The 20834-nt window shown below is 48.0% G+C and overlaps 1 protein-coding gene across 5 annotated transcripts in view; it reads left to right on the forward strand.

Annotated features, from left to right (window-relative positions):
• ARHGAP23 (Rho GTPase activating protein 23) overlaps nucleotides 1-20834 on the forward strand; it is a 635536-nt gene that overhangs the window by 606670 nt on the left and 8032 nt on the right. For all 5 annotated transcript variants that reach the window (XM_069634667.1, XM_069634666.1, XM_069634669.1 and 2 more), the window contains one exon: nucleotides 3584-3625. In XM_069634667.1, coding sequence (XP_069490768.1) covers nucleotides 3584-3625 — 42 coding nt within the window. The remainder of the gene's footprint in view (nucleotides 1-3583; nucleotides 3626-20834) is intronic.

Raw genomic sequence — 20834 nt, forward strand, 5'->3', positions numbered from 1 at the left:
GAGAGAACACTGTGTACTGTAGGAGCATGCTTACCTTGGGCAGTCTGTTCTAAAGCTGTGATAGATGATACTTTACAAACTTGGCCTTTGGGATGAGGAAGACTTGTATTCTTTCCTACCGGAAGAACACTAAAAGCAATCACAATAGAGCAAGAGGAAAATGTAGCTTTCAATATGTGTATCAAAGTGTCTTTGGGTGTGTTGCAAACAGCTGATCACAGAAGAACACTCCAACTAGCCAGAGCCATTCCTAGCTGATATCAGGGTTCCACTGTACGGTGCAAGCTCAGGCAGGCCTCAACCCTGTTTTGCAAGCAGGTAGTACAGGCTTATAACAAAAGAAAATATAGGTGCTTGATTTAGTCCAGGGTATAGGGGGTTTTGGAGCATTGCCTCTCTGTAGTAGTGTTCAATTCGAGTGAGGAGCCTCAACAACAAAAAGATGGTCCTTTTGAGCATCTAGCCAACTGCGCGGTACATTGTGGCAATATGTCACCACAACAAAGAACTGCACTTAGAGCATCCCACGCAAGAGGACCTTGCAGAGGTGGAACTTGAAGAGGCGCAAAGACCTATAAAAGAGCAACTTGCGGGGCCTCTGATGAAGTCTTCTGTCTGGTTCTAAGGACCAACAAGGTGGTGACTCGGGGGGCCATGTGCCATCCGAGCCAGTGGATATTGGGCCCAGGGGCTGTATTGGGAGGATCCATTGGCCACCCCATTTTGGTCCCCATTACATGGCAGGGGCCAATAACAGTGGTCCAACACAGGCCGGTACTCAGAGCCTGGACCCCTTCCTACTACACTGCTTTATAATGAGACCCTAACTTTGGAGGCCTGAACACCACCTAAGCCCCCTGTGAGACCTTGCAGGGCAATGAGAAGGTCCTACCCTCCCCAACTGAGAAAACCTGCAGCTCTGGTATAGGAGAAAATAGGTTTTCCTTTAAGGAAACACATTGCCATTCATTCAACACTAGTAGCAGATATTGCAACGTAGTTAAAACCTCATCCCGAACATCAGGGAAGTCATTTCAATATTTTAAAGTGACACCGTAGGAGCCAGGGAATCCCATACATACAAGGTTACAACCAGCCACTTTCAGACCCGGGATTGTATCACGCAGAAACAAATTACATAGGCATTGTCTCCTGGCAGTGTGTTTCTCTGCCAGGGAATATGATGTCATAATTTCCCTGTGCACACGTACTGTTTAGTAAAATGTGAGGTTAAATAGCTTGCCCTTTGTGCATCCCATATTTAATTCACACACTGGGAAAGAAGGGGACCTCGGCTCAGTCCTAACAGCACAGAGAAGTGTCACAGAGGGATTACTGGCTTCCAGGATGGCAGACCAGCCAGTTTTAGACTCTGCTAAACCCATATAGCCCAGGCGCACTCAGGGACTGCAGCCAAAACCAACACTCACCCAATTACAAGTCACAGGTGCAGACTCTCACTGAAAGACCCACCAGTGAAGGGGAGAACACATAAACACATCCCACCACAGTTGTTCAGTGCAGACTGCGGGAGCAAGAGGCTGGTGTTTAGAGAAGGTTGGAGGGAAGAAATTGCTGGAGAGACAGAGGAGATTGGAGAGGTGGAAGCAATGAAGAACAGAAGCCATGCAGTCCAGATGATTCCATAAGGTGTGGTGATCCAGCCTCCATCGGGCCAGGGCCTGCCATCTCCCCTCCCTTCACTCTCTTCTTCCCCACAATGGCCATTGGCAGGGACCAAAGGGAGGTGATTGACGGCTTGGGGTCTTACGGAGAGACACATACTACACGTTTTCACTCTGAAGCTAAGCATCTTCTTGATTTCCACAATGCCTCTAAGCACAGCCTTCTTCCAGCGGGGGTCCCAGGTGTTTATTGTGGGTCTAGCAGGGCAATGCTTACTACCTGTCGGTAGATCCCTTCCCCTTTCTCCTTAGAATGCTGCTTGTTAAGTGATTGCAGAGCTGAACCTGATGGCAGGATGCTCCATATGTTCACCACTTGTGTTCCTTTGTCAGCTGCAGAGTATGCACTTCTGCTGGGGCACTTAATGGTTACAGCGTGAGGCTATAGAGAGGCATGAACATCAGTGAGCTGCAGCCATTCCGCTCTTAGGAGGGCAACCCGTCGCTGTTGCCACCATATGATTATCTGCGGCACTCTGTCAGCCAACGGGCCCATCCGAGGCTTTAGCTCCTCCCGTGGTGCTCTGCTGTGATCATCTGGGGCCGCAGAGGTTAATATCTATACTAAGTGCTAGCAGCCAGCAGAGCCGGGACACCCACCTGCAGCAGACACTCTCTGCGTGTACAATGGCCGCGAGCATGAACGGCTTCCTGCTGCATGGGGGGGCCGCTCCCTCTGACAAGACATTGAACCCAAATGAGGGTCAGATCAATTGCCCTCTGCCTGCTACCTGAACAGCAAAATTAATATATAGACAATGGTCTAATGGCCTTCAATAGATCCAATGAGTGACAGAGACTCTATTAATTATGTCATCCATTGGGATCAGTATGTGTATTCTTTGCTATAGCCAACGCATGTTTCAACCTTAACAAGGTCCTCCTCAAGGCAATTAGAAATATTATCTTGGAAATTCGAAATAGATTATTGCACTATGCGGTCACTTAAAAATATCAAGGCTTGGCTGTTAAATCCTTATAAGTGACATGCTCTTGACTTCAAGGCTTGCTTCTGATAAGTCTAGTGATTTTCACCAGAACTCCCAAGTAGGTCCAGCGTGGTGTTCCTAGTGTGCCCCATACATGCCCGCTCGGCCAGCTCCACCCCACTGCGTCTTCACAATGGTACAGCTCACTGGCTCACGGCAAGTTAGAGCCACTGTCGGCGCCCCTCTGGTGGCTCCATCTCACAGTCGCCGACTTCCCCGGAGTTGATGTACCCCGAGAGGTGGTCTTGTCACACAGCCCTGTCCTCGCCCAGGCTGCATCACAAACCTCACTCCGTCTCCAACACAGACAGTCCAGCGGCACTCTCAGCATGCCTCCAAGCCCCCAGCTCACTCACATAGGGCTCCGTGTCAGGGGGAAGCCCCGGGAGACCATCCGGCCTCTGACTCACATTGGCACGTAGCAAATGTGGAAACTAAGCTCCCTGGGCAGACAGAGTGTATTAGAAAGCGGCAATCTTGGATGGCGCTGACCACGCCTGGACAATCCCATGTTTGATCTCATTGTCTTTTTACACAGACCTTCAGTTGCCAACGAATGGTGAGAGGAAATTAAGCAGCATGTGAATCCATAACAGATAGAATCCTATACACCCTTTGCTACAGCAAAAGTAGCTGTCATCAAACTGCTGATCTAACCTTGTCCCTGCTCTCACTTTATTCCTAATAAGTTCTATTCCTGCCTCATTTTACCCCCGGGCTAGGCATTTCCCTGCTCTTATGCAGCTACATGCTTTCCCCACTCTTGTTGCACTCGAGGTGTCGTCTTCATTTACCTTGCTCTCATTCCACTCATTCCAATAATTTAGCTGGCTCTCAATCCTTTGTCCGTTTAAGCATTTTTGTTGTTTAATTCAGCTGCAGTTTCAACATTGTCTCTTCTTTCTGCAGGCAGACTGGTTCTTCAGTGAAGATTTGGAAAAAGTGGAGAAGGTAAGTCGCTCACATCTTAGTGACTGCCTTGCTACTGTATGATAAACCCATGTCTACCGGGGGATGAGTGCGCAAGCCACCTCTTTTGCCTTCAGAGTTTGAGCATCTTCTGTTTTTTGCTGCATCGTTAAGGCAATGTTTGTACAACTATCTGTTGAGGAATCTACGACCACTGACCTTAATGGTGAGCTAATCCACCTGACAAGAAATAGAAGTCAAATCTCTCTTAAGGGCAAGTAATGTGAACAGAGTGACCACGCTTAACTCCCTTGTAGAGGTAGCAGGCTGACACAAAGGTACAATTAGTCCATACACTTATCTCTAGAAAATACACCACACCAATATACTGAAAAATATATATACATTTCTTTTGTTGCACACATAGATCTCTATCAGGTCAAATAAGTACTTAGAAACATAATACACTGCATTAAAAAATATGAAGTAGATTATAAAAACAGTCAAGAGAAACAGTTTGGCATCATGTTAGTCCAGTTATAAAATCACACAAAATTGAAGTTTGTATTGCTTTTATTGGACTAACTGAAAGTATTATTCTGAGATATTAGTGTCATTAGCTTTTGAAGTCCCAGAGACCTCTTCAGCAGATGGTGGTCACACAATAAATGAGCATCAAACTGGACATCGCTTGTACATATAAAGAAAGGAAAGAAAAACAAGACAAGGGGCCTGATTACACATACGGCGGTGGACCAAGGTGCTGTTAGCACCTTGGTCTATGCCGGTAAAATACCAGCACCGCCTTGGAGGAAAGGATTACCGCCCTATTCCAAGGTTGGTGGGGTGGTAATTCCCCCATTGCCCTTCCCCATTCCCATTTTTGCCCCATAGGGCATAATGGGAATGGGGAAGGTGCTAATTACGGCACCGCAAATTGCGGTACCGTAATTAGCTCCCTGGTCCCTTTGCGGGTTGGTTTTTAACGCCTGCAAAAAGCAGGCGTTAAAGTCTCCCACCCGCAAAGGAACCTCGTAGTAAAGCAGTAAGGTTTAACGGTCACCGGTACCATTAACGGTGACCGTTAACCCTTACCACCGTCCGTGTAATGAGGCCCAAGATATTCTCCCACTTAAAACTCATTTGGCTGCAAGTGGAATTCTGTCAAAAATTCAGCACTGCAAGGCCATTTTATCTAAAAGGCCTTAAAATTAGAAAGAACGGACACATATCCCAATACTGTGAAGCAGTTCACTTTGCTAAAAAATTACTTCGAGCGGATTGTGTCCTCCGATGTATTCCACATCTTTGACAAGTGATTACCACAGCTATGGTGCTTCAGAAAACTTTTTCGGTGTAGGCGTCCTGCGTCAATGACGTCGACACGATACCTCGAGGACCTCCTCCGACGTCACTGAATGTTATATGTAGGATGCACGGCGCCCGTAGCCTTAGTTCAGTTTTTTCTGCGAACGTGTTCGCTTCGGAATCTTGGCGCGCCTCGGTTCTCCTTTTGAATCGGTTCTTCTATTGTTGTTCGAGAAATATGTCTTCGTCTTCTGCTACCCCGAAGTGGGGCTTCAAGAAGTGTCGGGACTGCGGTTCCAAGATGTCTCTTACGGGACCCGCACGGCGTCTGCCTCTGGTGCCTCGGCGAGAGGCGCGCCACCGATGACTGCGATGAATGCCAGTCTTTGACATCGAAGGCCTTGCAAGAGCGGAAGAAGAAGCTGTCGGTAGGTAGGGTTTCCAAACCCAGTAAGTCAAAATCCACTGGACTTTCGACTGACGATTCGTGGGGTGACTCTCCGCGTCGGCGTAAGTCCAGGGGGTCTAGTTCTAGGAGTGGGTCCCGTCATTCCTCTGCCTCTTCGAGGCATTCACGGAAGCACTGTCACCGGGGGCCTTCCCCGTCCTCATCAGAGGACTCCGCCAGACGGCGGGTGGCTTGTCCCTTGAAACACTCGTCGCCGGCCGAATGGGATGAATTCAGCCGGCAGATGGCGATTTTCGAATCGCAGGGCACCGTTCCGTCCGTGCCTTCGAGAGAAGCCGGCAAGGAACACGCTAGAGCCACCGCTCGCACGCCTTCGGGCTCGGGCGATCGGCCCCATCATCGGGAACCGTCGTGGTCCCGATCAGTCAAGGATGATCGCCATCATGCCCGCTCCCGGTCGACGCCGCTTCCATCAGCGCCCTCGACGCCTTTTGAGGAAAATTTGCCGGAGGTGCCCCGGAGAGCTGTGGAAGCTCCGAGAAAGGTGCTCAGCAAGACTGTGCAGCCTATGTTTGACCCATACTCTGTTCCTCCTCCCAGGGTGGACATGTTCCAACCCTTGGAGTACATTTCAGAGGTAGAGAAGGGGTCTGATGAAGAAGGGGTTGTGCCTTCTGAGGTTCCCGATGACCTGTTGTCTGGTCATAGCCAACTGGAAGACCTTTGTCAATCTTTACATGATGCCAGTGGTCTTGATACCTCCCTGTAGGTTGAGTTTGGCAGGCCTGAGCCTGGTACACATGCTGACTCCTCGTGCAAGCGCCTCATATCGAGGGTGACGGAGTATCTGGGGTGGTCTGCTCCACCTATGGATTTTCTGCAGGATGACCTGACGGATATATTAGACCAAGGTCCACCCACTGACCCGGTGTTGCCTTTTCATATGGCTTTACAAAGAAGGGTGGCAGCGGCTTGGACTGCTCCAGAGAGTCTCCCGGCAGTGAATAAGTTGTTGCCGAAAAAATACCGCCCAGCCAGTGGTGACCTCTGCTACTTGTCTACGCACCCTACTTTGGAGAGTTTGGTGGTGCAGGCGACTAGGGCCCCAGCAAAGCAGGCTGCGTACCCTACAATCCCTCCTGATGGGAACGACAAGCGCTTTGATGGTTGGGCAAAGAAGGTATTTTCTTCTGGGGGTATGGCTTTAAAGGCAGCCAACTCCGTTTGTGGCCTTACAAGATTCACGCACACTCTGTGTAATTGTGTGTCGTTGGCGGCTGAACATATTCCTGAAGGGGAGGAACGGGATGGTTTTCTTGCCCTCGTTCAGGATGGCAAGGATGACATGTGTGAAACCGTTCAGTCGGGTCTGGACGTGGCAGACTGCATCAGCCGGTCCATGGCGGCGAGCACTGTGATGCGCAGGTTTGCGTGGTTGTGGAAGTCGGGGTTTGCACCTGATGTACAGTGCCGACTTCTCATCATGCCCTTTGATGGTGTCCATCTTTTTGGCAGCAAGGCTGACGAGAGCCTTGAGAGGTTGCAGACCTCAAAAGCTGCAGCGAAGTCCTTGAGCGCTGCAGTACGCAAACCTCTGCCTTTTTGTCCTAGGGGACAGCAATGGAGGGGAGGTTCCTTTCGATACTACTCTTCCTTTGGTAGATCGAGGGGAGCTGCCAGTCAAAGGGGCCACCGTAGGAGTAACAGAGGTGGAAAGCAAGGTACTTGAGGTGCCAAAGCCGCTCGGGCAGTTGCCTCCTTGCCCTCAGGCACTGCCGCAGCCACTTCCACTCAGTCATGAGGCCATGTCCCATGGTTCGGCGGTTGGGGGAAGGCTGGCGCAGCCTCTTGTAGAATCGCGTGCCATTACTTCAGATGTGTGGGTTCTGGAGATCATAGCCCATGGCTACTGTCTTCCTTTCTGGCAGAGGCCTCACGACAATCCACCGGCAAAGCTCTCTTTGAAGCGTCCGGATCTGCTCCTTGCGCAGGAAATCCTATCCCTGCTGGAGAAAGGTGCCATAGAACTGGTACCTGTAGCGGAGAGGAACCAGGGATGGTATTCCCCATATTTTGCACAAGCTGGGCTTCTCCCTCAACTTAAAGAAGTCTCATGTGACACCTACCCAGCGGCTCCAGTACATCACAGCAGTGCTAGACACATCCCTAGGGCAGTGTTCGCCTCCCCAGGTGAGGGCTCATCACATTCTGCAGATGGTGGACAAATTTCAACGTGCCCAGAGTCTCCCAGCGTTCGAGTTCTTGAGATTGCTCGGTCTCATGGCATCCTGCATTTTACTGGTGCCAGAGGCCAGGCATGCGGATGAGATCCCTGCAGTGGGCACTCAAGATGCAGTGGTCACAGTTCTCCAGCAGGATGTCGGATCCCGTTCAGATTCCGCCCTCGGTCGCCCAGGACCTTCTGTGGTGGGCCGTCAAAGGAAATCTGTTCAGAGGGGCTCTGTTTTGGCAATCGTGGCCGGAGGTGACGATAGTGATGGACGCATCCCTCACGGGTTGGGGAGCATATGCCAACGAGCTGACAGCCAGCAGTCGTTGGTCTCCGTCGGAGTCCAGACTCCACATCAATCTGTTAGAGCTGCAGGCTGTCAGGCTAGCCCTGAAGACTTTTCTGCCATCTGTGCGGGGGAAGAATGTCCTGATTATGACGAACAATACAGTGGCCATGCACTACCTCAACAAAAAGGGGTTGGCACGGTCACTCCCACTGTGCAGGGAGGTGATGCAGCTCTGGTTATGTGCCATCCAGCCGGAAATTTCGATCTCAGCAGTTCATCTGGCCGGAGACAAATGCGGCGGCGGATGCTCTGAGCAGGCAGAGCGCGGTCTCTCGCGAGTGGGAGCTGGCTCAGGAAGTTCTTTTTGGAGATCTTCATCCTTTGGGGGAACCCCACAAGTGGATCTCTTCACCATCAGTGTCAACCGGAAGTGCGAGAGATTCTGCTCGTGGGAATTTCCTCCAAGAGGAGCTTTGGGGGACGCGTTCGTAGTGGAGTGGTCCTTCCCGCTGCTGTACGCGTTCCCTCCGGCCCCCGTCATTCCGCAGGTGTTGCGCAGGTTTGTTCCCGGATTATCCTCATTGCTCCGGCGTGGGCCAGGAGAGCGTGCTACCCGGACCTTCTAGACATGTCCATCTGCCCTCCACGTCGTCTTCCCTACCGAGACGATCTGCTTTCACGGGAAGGGGGGTTGAGTTCTCCATTCAGAGGTCAAGTCTCTCAGTCTTCATGCTTGGTATCTGACTGAAAGGCTGAGATATAAGGATTGGGACCTACCTGAAGGCGTGATGGAGGTGTTGCTTTCAGCCAGAAGGCCCGCAACGAAATCCCTGTACCGTTGCCGTTGGAAGAAGTTCTGTGACTGGTGCAGGGTACAGAATGTAGATCCTTTCCAATGTTCCATTCCTTTGGTTTTGTCTTTTTTGCTTTCTTTAGCCCACAAGGGCCTGCATGTGGGTACCATTAAGGGTTACCTGGCGGCGCTGTCCATATTTAAGCGCTCGTCTGAGTAATGTTCTTATTTTAAAATCCCTTTGATATCTCAGTTTCTAAAAGGGCTAACTAATGTGTTTCCACCGTCGCCTCCAGGTGCCGGGATGGGATTTGAATTTGGTTTTAAAGTTCCTAATGGGAGCTCCGTTTGAGCCCTTACATTCTTGTCCATTGAGACTGTTGTCCTTTAAGACTGTATTTTTAGTTGCGGTTACTTCTGCTCGCAGAGTGAGTGAGTTGCAGGCACTTTCCGCCAAACCACCCCTCATTGTGTTCCATAAGGACAGGGTTGTCCTTAGGGTTCGACCTTCTTTTCTTCCGGAGGTTGTGTCGGAATTCCATCTGAGCCAGAAGGTAATTCTTCCGGCATTCTATCCTCCTCCACATCTTGATAAGGAAGAGGAGAGGCTCCAGTGGCCCTGGATTGACTGCTGGTGAGGATGGTACTCTAATAGCAAATGACGTATTGGTACGGAGTAAGACCCATGATGTTAACCAATTGAAAACAACACAGCAGGCCTGCACTCAATTGGCAAATGCCCAATTTGACACCAAGTCAGATTATATTGAGCAAGCATTCATCATTGGAATGGACAAATGGGAAATCCAAAAGCATTACCATTTTGAATATATATATATATTTCTGAGGCTTGTGGAATCTGCTTAGATCACATGCTGTGCATAGGCCGACATCTAGTGGAAGCTGCGGAGTATTACAGTTTCATTTTCGAAACTCGAAAATGGGCGTCGACACAGGGCGTGCCAGTAATACTATCCCTAGTGTGACGTCCACTGTACCCAAGATCCCTCACGCGTCTAGGATCCTCAGATTGTTTTTTTCCGCCATACTGGTCGGAAGCATTTTGCGGAGTCCCCTGGCCTTAGCCATACTTTTGCTAAAATTTATCTATTGACATCCTTCCCCACCCCAACGTCGAACTTAGATACTCGACGCCGGCTGGAGAAGAAATCGACCGTCGGCTGCTGCACGACGGATTTGGGCCTCGGAAGGCCGCTGGCCTCGGCCCGGGCCTGGTAGGCCGCTGGCCTCGGCCCTGCAAGTAGGGAGAGTGGGGGGTGGTACATACTCTACACTCTTGGTATATAGGTACACCTTATACATTTCCTACACTTAACAGCCCGCTGCCTCAAGGTGCGTATGGAGGGTACCCCTTTTCAATTCTGCCCCAAGTGCAACCGCAAATACCCTTGGGTCGACAGGCACGCCACGTGCAATCTCTGCTTGCCAAGGGACCACCCCGAAGCGACCTGCAGAGCGTTTAGTAGGTTTAAACCTAAGACACTTAAGGACCGTTCAACGAAGCGTTGGGCCCACCACGCCAGGCAGGCGGCCATGGCAGCGGAGGGCGCCTTCAGCGATGGCAGCGACGCCGTACTTTCGGACGGCGAGGGCATTACGGCGTCGAAAGACAGCCGAGCGCAGGTCCCCGACCTCGGAAGGTCGTCCGGCAGGGCGGCTATGGGGAAGACCCCCGGCGACACAAGCGCTTCACATACTACACACACTAAACACACTAAGTCCAACCGAGACTCGATGACGTCGAGTTCTCGGAAAGAGGCACAGACAGAACAGTCCGATTCGGTGTCCTCTGGGCGCTCTCGATCAAGATCGCTGCATGACTCCAGGCAATCATCCACTCTTGCCAAGAGTGCCTCGCTCCCTAGGCTAACAGAAGTTCGATGGTCGGAAGACGAAGACGACTTCCACCCCCAGGCCGCGCTCCAGGAGGCGGAGCCCGCAATTAAAGCCAGCGAGGCCCCACGCTCGAAGGACAGGGCACCTCTCCCGATCCTCGACGCCAGGCGTCGAAAAACTCCGGAGCCACTAAGGGACAGGGAAAACATTTTTCTACGCACGGGGAGGGGGGAAAACAGCAGAAGAAACTACCTGTACATTCTTCCACACCTGTGAAACACTCCACCCCCCTAAACAGACAGATAAGCCCAGGTCTGCTGATAGGTCCACAACCAGCAAAGCTACTCAAGATAAATCCCATGGACTTGCTGAGAGAGTCATTCCCAGTTCCAAAAAATGGTCCAGTGAAGACATAGATAGGGTCATGTCAAGAATGTCTTCTTTGGCTGATTTTCATGATAAAAATCCAGAACATTTCCTCTCGTATGATCCACAAGGGGTCACACCCTCCGGCTCTACTGATCCTATCCCCCCGAGTAAGAAGGCCCGGTTTGAAACCCCGATGAGGTCTGAACCCTTCGAGGTACAACCTTACGCAACACCATACTCACGGTATCAAGGAGAAGCTTCCTTTTGTGGAGACCAAGAATTTGGTATGATAGAAGAGCAAACCGGGACAGGCTACTATGGGGATGATGAGGACCAGGAAGAAGAAGAGGATGACCCGGAAACATACAGAGTAGATTCCCCGGTAGAGAACGAAGCCCCGATTACCGACTCCCCGGTCGATAACCAACCCCTCCTAAATGAGGTTCTCGCTCGCGCAGCAGAACATTTCCACATTGAAACCCACGGTGTACAGGAGGAAAGGGACTTCGCAGAAGAGTTAGTGGGAGAAAGGAGGCCTGTTGCCCAGACCATCCCTATCCTTAAATCCATTCAGCGGAGAATAGATCCGTCCCTGGTGAACCCAAACCTCACCAGAGCAGTCAATCCCAGGGTTGAAAAACTTTTCAGGGCAGCTCAGTCTGACCCTCTCTATATAAGAGGACATCTGAAGCCAGACTCCCTAGTTGTCACCAACACTCGTAAAAGGGCTGGAACACCCTTGTCTTCGTCAGAAGCTCCTCCCGACAAGGAGAGCAAAAAACTATACGGTTTCGGCAGGAAGGTAGCCTCAACGTCCGCCTATCAAGCAAGGATTGCTAACTCCACCACCCTGTTGGCCAGCTACAACTGCCATCAGTGGGAAGAAGTCGCGGCTCTCATAGCCTCTGCTCCTGAACCGTTAAAGGGCCAATTAGCTTGGATTTCCGCAGAGGGTAGAGCCGTGTCTGGTTGCATTTTGAAAGCAACCTTCGACGCCGCGGACAACGCAGGCAGATTGATAGCAGAAGGAACTGTTATCAAGAGACATGCGTGGTTACGGCAGTCTGGTTTTAAGGCAGAAACTCAGGCATCATTGTTAGACAAACCGGTGGAAGCCGATCTGTTGTTTGGTAAGGCGGTCGAAGACACACTGAAAAATGCCAAGGACGAATACGAGACACTCAAATCCCTTGGCCAGTTAACCAATAAACCCCCTAACCAGAGAGGGAATAGTAATTTTCGTCGCCCACGCGGCCAAAATTCCCAGAGAGGATCCAACTATTCCCAGGGGCAGGGTACACAGTGGAACAACAAACAGTCTACCCAGGGTTACGGCAGAGGTAATAGGAGAGGTTGTGGTAAAGGCAGAGGCAGCCCAAGCAAGGGAGGCGGCACGCCTCCACCAAAGCAGTGACGCTCAGTTCAGGGTCCCTTCTCACCCAACCCCAGTAGGGGGACGCATTTCAAACTTCACCCAGGCTTGGGAAGGGATCGCATCAGACAGATGGGTGCTGTCAACAGTATCCACGGGATATTGTATAGAGCTACTGCAGCGTCCCCGGAACCATCCTCCACGACAAAGAGTACACTCCTTAGAACATCAGAAGATTCTCCTCGAGGAGATCGCCATTCTTCTACAAAAGGACGCGATAGAACTCGTCCCGGGACACCAGGTAAACAAGGGTATTTATTCAACTTACTTCCTTGTGCCAAAGAAAGACTTGACAATGCGGCCAGTTTTGGACTTACGGCCTGCCAACAAGTATGTCAAGCCCCAAGAATTTTGTATGACCACGCTACCAGAGGTAATCCCCCTCCTAAAAAAGGGGGATTACATGGCAACCTTGGATATGAAAGATGCTTATTTTCATATTTCCATGTTCCCAGCGCACAGAAAATACTTGCGCTTCAAGGTGGACAGTCGGCACTACCAATTCAAGGTACTGCCGTTTGGGATAGCTTCAGCACCAAGGGTATTCACCAAGGTACTGGCGGTGGCGGCTGCACACCTACGCAGGGAGGCAATCCCAGTGTACCCTTATCTGGACGACTGGCTCATGACGGGGGAAACCCCAGGAATTTGCAGGACAAACATTCGAAGGACTATCGACCTCCTCCATGAGTTAGGCTTCTCAATCAACGAGAAGAAGTCAAGCCTGGTGCCAAGCACCTCAAAACAATTCCTAAGAGCAATCCTGGATACCCAGGAGGGATTGACCTTTCCTTCAGAAGAAAGAATTCGGAATATACTACTGCAAATTCCGCATTATCAGTCCGGTCAACAAATAACGGTACGCAAAGCAATGCGTTTACTTGGCATGATGGCGTCATGCATTTACCTGGTCCCCCACGCGCGCCTGCGCATGCGTCCCATGCAGGAATGGTTGGCGAAACAGTGGTCTCAGGCAAGTGGTCAGTGGGACGATCTAGTGGTCGTTTCACCAACACTGGTACAAAGCCTTCACTGGTGGACAAGAGAAAATCTCGTACAGGGGAAACCCTTTTACGATCCCGAAGTACAGGCAGTAGTCACTATAGATGCATGTCTGACGGGGTGGGGAGCTCACCATCTCCACCACACAGCTCAGGGTCTCTGGTCTCACTCAGTGGCCAAGAACCACATCAACTTGCTAGAGTTTCTGGCAGTATTCAGAGCGCTTCAGGCGTTCGAGCCCCACCTACTAAACCTGTCAGTGCAAATCCGGACGGACAGCACTACAGACATGTTCTACCTGAACAAGCAAGGAGGGACTCGCTCGCCAAATCTGTCCAAGCTTGCCCAGAAAATCTGGATATGGGCACTCAGACGGAACATCTTCCTGTCATCACAACATGTTCCAGGGGAGCTCAATTCCCTAGCGGATGCTCTGAGCAGAGACTCCCTCCCAGAGGAACACGAATGGGTTCTTCACAGAGAGGTCGTAGAAGATCTCTTCTCTCAGTGGGGTTTCCCCACTATAGACTTATTCGCCACAAGCGAAAACAGACAATGCCCAGGATTTGCATCCAGGTGCCCCCAACCAGACTCCCAGGGGAACGCCCTGTGGATGAACTGGTCAGGGATGTTTGCGTACGCTTTTCCACCAACTCCTCTCATCAGGAAAGTGGTGAACAAGATGAACAGGGAATCTATGACGCTCGTCCTAGTTGCTCCCATGTGGGCAAGACAACCCTGGTTCCCACACCTACGCAGGATGGCGGTGTGCGAGCCCATCAAACTTCCAGCCTGGTACAACCTACTGTCCCAGCACCAAGGTCAAACAGTGCACCAGCAACCCAACTCAATGAACCTGGCAGCATGGCTCCTGAGGTCATAGAGTTTGGACACCTCAATTTGCCACAGAGGTGTATGGACATCCTAAAGGAATCTAGGAAACCAAACACAAGGCACTGTTACTTTGACAAGTGGAAGAGGTTCGTTATCTGGTGCCAGAGTAGACAAATCAACCCAGTTGATTGCACTCCTTCCACTACTGTTACATACATGCTCCACCTGCTAGATGCAGGATTGGTTTTTAACTCCCTGAAAGTACACCTGGCAGCCCTCTCGGCTTACACCACTTCCCATAGCAAGGTGTTGTGGTGGAAAGTACCAGTAGTTAAAGCCTTCATGGAAGGAGTAAAGAGACTCCACCCTCCTATTTCAAACCCACCACCAGGGTGGGACCTTAATGTGGTGCTAGCCAAGCTCATGGCCCCCCCTTTCGAACCCATGCATAAAAGCAGTCTCAAACACCTGACTTATAAAACGGCCTTCTTAGTAGCTATTACTTCCATAAGAAGGGTCAGTGAAATTCAGGCTCTGTCAGTGCAGGATCCCTTCTTTACTGTCCATAAAGACAAACTGGTTTTACGCACACACCCTAGGTTCTCACCTAAATTTATATCAAAATTCCATGTAAACCAGTCCATCGAGCTTCCGGCTTTCTTCCAGAACCCGCAAAGCTCGGCTGAGGTGAAACTACACACCCTGGATGTGCGTAGGGCGGTCCTCTACTATGTACATAAAACAAGACCGCTAAGGAAAACAGATCAACTGTTTGTCTCCGTAGCTACAGGCAGAGAGGGGGATCGCGTCTCTAAAGGTGCCATCTCGAAGTGGATTAATAACTGTATCCAACTGTGTTACTCACTCTCTGAAAACACTCTGCCTTTTACGCCAAAGGCCCACTCTACTAGAGGCATTGGGGCCACTCTGGCTTTCATTGCAAATGTACCCCTTGACACCATTTGCAAAGCAGCTACTTGGAGCTCTATTCACACTTTTACTCAGCATTACTGCATCGACACCCATTCCAAGGCAGATACACAAGTGGGACAAGCGGTTCTAAGACACTTATTTGCTCATGACCCTTCTCACATCCCACCTCCTTCTTCTGGTACTGCTCGCTAATCTATGCGCAGCATGTGATCTAAGCAGATTCCACAAGCCTCAGAAGGGATACATTACTCACCATAATCGTATTTCTGATGCTTGTATCTGCTTAGATTCACATGCGACCCACCCTTCCTCCCCTCCGAGAGAAGGCGCATGATTGCTTGTAGTCTTACCTTTCTGTCTATCTGCTTGGATTATCTGTACTCACGCTACTCCTCATGCTACCTCATGTCAGAAAAAATACAATCTGAGGATCCTAGATGCGTGAGGGATCTTGGGTACAGTGGACGTCACACTAGGGATAGTATTACTGGCACGCCCTGTGTCGACGCCCATTTTCGAGTTTCAAAAACCAAACTGTAATACTCTGCAGCTTCCACTAGATGTCGGCCTATGCACAGCATGTGAATCTAAGCAGATACAAGCATCAGAAATACGATTACGGTGAGTAATGTATCCCATATATAACATCACATAGCCCTTAAATTGGCCTAGTGTGCTTGAATTACTTCAAGTTCATGCCTGGAATTGTATCTCTTCGCAGGACTTGGCTTTAGTAGAATTACCTAGTGATCCATTTGGTGCTTATTGGGCTTTGATCCATCTGGTATCTCCAATTTTAACTGAGTTAATTATGGCGCGAGCCTCAACATTTCAGAGATGGGTTGTGAACTTACTAAATGTATAGCGCAAGTTGTTAAGCCGAAGTTACAAAAGAATGTCTTGAACAACACTGACGGGGATCAATTGACAGAAGATGCAGTCAAGTCCATTGTCTGTAAGATATGTGAATCATTGCGATTAAATCCTCAAATTCTGATTGCCACATGAACCATCCTCACTCTGATATTGAAGAGATTGAGTGGCTGGAGGATACTAAACCCTGTTTAATGCTTCGATCATGGAATACACATGGTTTTGGCTCTTTCATGAAAAATATAGAGGGTGCTAATTACCTTTTGTCTGCTGACCTGTTTCTTCTGCAGGAAACTTGGAAGATAAGTGATTTTTATGTTGATGGTTTTTCCTCCTTTCATATCTTGGTGCAAAGAAATGCTACTGTACGCCCATATGGGGACTTATAGTTGATGTAGCATCCCATCTAAGGGCCACTGTGTTTCAAAGTCATTTAACATGTAAATATGTTTTAGCGGTATGTATACAGCGGGCCTTAAATTAGGTACTTACCTCTCTCTTAGTTATTAACATTTATAAACCTCCTGGAAATACATACTGTGACGTGATAATTAAGCACATTGAGCAATTGATTGAAAAATGGTTGTTACAATATAATAATGAACCGTTCTATGTCATTGGAGATCTCAATTACCACAGACCAAAGTATGCGAATAGTAATAGTGAAATGCTGAAGGACTAATACTTGGTTAAAAATGGGGGCTGGTTAAGTTTTATCCATTTAGATCAATTGCTGCAGTTGGTTATGGTTGATGATGATGCTTGTCATTTCACTTTATCTAATGGGGCCAATAATTCCACTTTGAGACTATTAGTCAATAATGACCTTTCCCACTTCACAGAGTTAAATCAATTTAATGAGATTGTTGATGCTCAATTTGACCATTGTCTGGAGGTTCAAAATAAACATGGCACTAGAAGAGTACATCATTCCCAAAATAAATTGAACGACTGAGTGGTGGTTGAGAAAAGGAAGGAATTACGATTAATTAGTACCCGGCAAGAGTCCAGCAGAATGCAACAAGCATTCTGATTGGGGTCCTTACCCGGCAGAGAATCCTTCGATTCTCGGCCGGGATTCCAGCCGCCTTGTCCTCGGCGGGGGGCGTGGCAGCCCCTCAGCCTATAACTACGCTCGGGCCTATAACTATGCGCCCCGGAGCATTACCTGAGTCGGTAATGCCTCCGCCGCTCGGGTCATATTGCTTAAATATTAGATGAAGAAGAAAAAATATTGGTGATTATTTTGAAAAGCAAATCCTAATCATGAAAGACAAAATTAAAAACAAAAACTGGATCAGACAGTATAAGGGCTCAATAGCCACTGTACATTGGCAGACATTGCACCTTGAGGGCAAACGATTCGCAGACATGTTGGTATATTTTTCATGCACATAATAACACCCAGTTGGTAAAGCTTGAAATAAATCCCATTCAAAATACTAAATGGGAAGAATACATTTTAAATCTATATTATCAGGCACTTATCATAGATCCTAGTAAAATTATTCAGCCTAACAGGATAAATCTTTTTTTAATTTTACGTTGTTGGATATTGAGCTGATAATAAATAGATTAAAACCTTCCAGAGCTCCTGGTCCGGATAGGTTGCCCAATGTAATATTTAAAAAAGATCCAAAAAATGGGGCTCTAGTGCTGAATATTCAATGCAATCTTCAATGCAATCTTTCCCGATAGGATCCACATGTGCATACATTAAAAATACAAATATACATGGGTTAGACGGTTTATTATGCAGCTTAGGCTTAATCAGCTGCCAAAGTTAGTTAGTAGAGGTCCTTGGTTTCATATACCTGCTAAGGAACGATTATTCAGGCTGTGGGGTTTGACTGCTGAGACATCTAGGCATCTGTTGACAAATTGTAAAATGTTAGATTTATATCTGATCGGGTATGGTAGATTGGATTATGATCTGGAGCAGGTTTACACTGGCAGCAATCTTGCAATTAATTTGACTGTTTTTTATATATGGTGAGACATTTAAAAAATATTATACTAATCTTGTGATTATATATTTGATTAGAATGGAAAATGTTTTTAATATATGTTTAAACAACCAGGGTCCACAACAAACTACCTGCTAATGTCGTATTTGGCTGCAAAATTAGCATCGCACCTAGAACAAGAGAAAGGTGAAAAATCGTCTTTCCAAACATATATAAAGACGATGAGGTCGGAATTTACCAAAAAATATCAGTTTTTATTTTTTAACACATGATAAAACATGGACATAAGGAGTGATGTCCATACAGATAAAAAGTATATATACAATAGAACAGACAAGACAAACTGGTATTTTGAACCATCCAAAGAGGAAACTTATCGTATATCTACAGAGTGATGTTCGTAACTAGTGGGTGAATTTTTGCACATTTCTTTACACAAAGCAAAAAACGCCCACTGGAAAAGTGTCGACAGTAACAATATCTGTTTCCAGCCTTGATACGGTAGCTACTAGTACCCCACATTTCAGGGTCGATAGTAGATTTGTGTCTTTCCCGTTAAGGCTTTCATCAGGAAACTTGTGATCCAAATAGGGAAGTTTTTTAGATGTCGTTTTGATGGTCTATATTCATTTATAACCACCAATTCTAAAAAAAACACATAAAAAAAAGTTTTCACCGACCATATTCAAAGAATCAAAGAAATGTAGTCCTTTCATGTATTGGTGACAGTCTATATATTAAACAGCCAAAGAATAGAATCTTTATACACATCAACATGCTAGTTTATATGTAATAGCTCCATGGCTATTTTGTCCAGAAGACCCCTCATGAAACGGGGGAAAAGATGGTCATAAGAAACTAGGCGTATCTGAAACGGCTTAAAGTTCTAGGAGTGTCAAACTTGCTTCGGACTGGGTGCTACTTTGGATTTAAAATCGCTTCTCATGGGCCGCAATATTGTATCTATAATCCACAGTGGCGCTATGTGAATTTTTCAAGTGGTTACAGCAAGCGATTAGTGCAAGTGAGAAAGATGAGTGTGCCAGCCTGAAACCATTTGTAGGGAATTTTTTTTTCTTTTAAAATTAGGCCTGAGTAGTGTATTTTACAACACAAAATTCAGGAAACATTACATAACAATCCATAGGCATGTAACACATTAACTATTCCAGTACGTTGGAGGCCAGATTATCAGAAAGACACAGGAGTGTGTCATTGCAGCAACCCATGGACGTGCCCAGCAAACCATTGTATGCCCCATAGACACCATGGCTGCTCAGTAGAGAATCTATATTTGTGCCGTATTAGCACTGATGCCGGCCCGCATAGTCGCCACACCCACACTTGGGAAAACGTAAGTAGGAGTGACACCTCTTAAGATATTAAAGGGCTAGATGTCACCTGTAATGCATATTTTGAAGGAAGGCTACACATGGCAATGCACCAGCGTGTTGCTCTGACTCCAGAAGGAACGCGAGTTGATTGTTTAGTAATGGTTGTAGATTCAAATTTGTTTTGGATATTGAACAGGTGATCTGGGTGTCTTGTAATTGTACGTTCCTGGCAGCAGTGATGTTGTACTAAGCATGTTTGCTTACCCGGTTTAGCGCAAAATCGACGCTTTCGCCCCCTTTATAAATGGTGCGACATTCTTATGAGGTAGCTGCAGAAACCTAACACCATCCAGCCTTTGCTTAAAAGAAAGTAGATGTCTAATGGTGGGGTGACTGTTTCTTGCTCTTTAGTTGGTTGAGTTTGATTCCCTCGCTGCTGTTTCTATCTACCTTGCCCATCCATTAAGGCTGTTGTGCTTTTCGTCTGGGGGTGTAATCAGTTACTGGTTGCATGGTCTTTCTCTCCTGATATGGAAGGGCCAGCCACCACAGCAGAGAAGCCTTTTTCACTCATGTGTACGGTCTATAGACCTGATGAAAGGACTTCAGGGGCCAGATCCGGCGCACAGGCCTTATGCTTGACACCTCTGGTTTAAACAGACCCATCTGCTGCATGGTAATAGCAAATGCCCAAATGAGAATACCAAACAGTCTGTCTAGTCTACAACAATTGGACTGCCACAAGACACCGAGCTAGACAAGGAAACCACGCCATCTGGAACATTCCATTTGGTACATGTAGGTCACCAGACATATTTATGGCAGCCAAGTGCAGCAACAACTTGCACAATTTACCACACCTGGCCTGAATAAAAGAAATCCTCTGAATCAGGGTTATATTTATATTGTACTTTGATGACAATTGGAAGGAAACATCAGAAAAGTGGTCCATCAATAATGGGCTCTTCCCGGGTGGATGATAAATCCACAAGACCGGCCCTTAATGACGATACCTGAGCAAAAGGCGCCGTGAGGGAGTGCTCGGAGAACACTTCCAAGCCTGTTCTGAAAACTACCCTCATATCAGGCAGCAGAATAGGGCCTACTTTGTGCCATGATGTCTACATGGTGGACACCAGTATTGTACGAGACTCTGGGAACCAAGAAAGGGATGAAACGGGAGCAGACGGTGCCTGGCCCCAGATGTGCAGCCGGGAATCATTGAGGAGGCAGGTGTGAGCAAAGCCCTGGTTGTTGGTTCTTATTAGGGAATTATGGTCACATTAGTTACCATGTGGCGGTGGAAACCCAATGGATGAAGAGCAAGATGCACACTACTTTTCCTAGTTGTTGGAAAGACCTGGGTCGTTGCAAGGCTTCCTCAGCAAATGGATGAAAAAAGGTACCAATGACAACCGTCTAGGGCCACAAACAGGACATCTCTGGGAGGGCGTGCAGAATTTACATGTTTGTATCAATTCAAGGAGTGTGTCCTGCATCAGTTAGTAGGTGGTGGGCCAGTTTACCCTTAGCAATTTAGTCCTCCAATGTACAACTGAGCACCTCTTGTGCTCCAATTCTAAATGATGCTCCTGGATTTTCACACCAACTCTTTGTTGTA

Source organism: Ambystoma mexicanum, chromosome 13 (genome assembly GCF_040938575.1).
Source record: "Ambystoma mexicanum isolate Mex_15411 chromosome 13, UKY_AmexF1_1, whole genome shotgun sequence".
NCBI lineage: Eukaryota > Metazoa > Chordata > Amphibia > Caudata > Ambystomatidae > Ambystoma > Ambystoma mexicanum.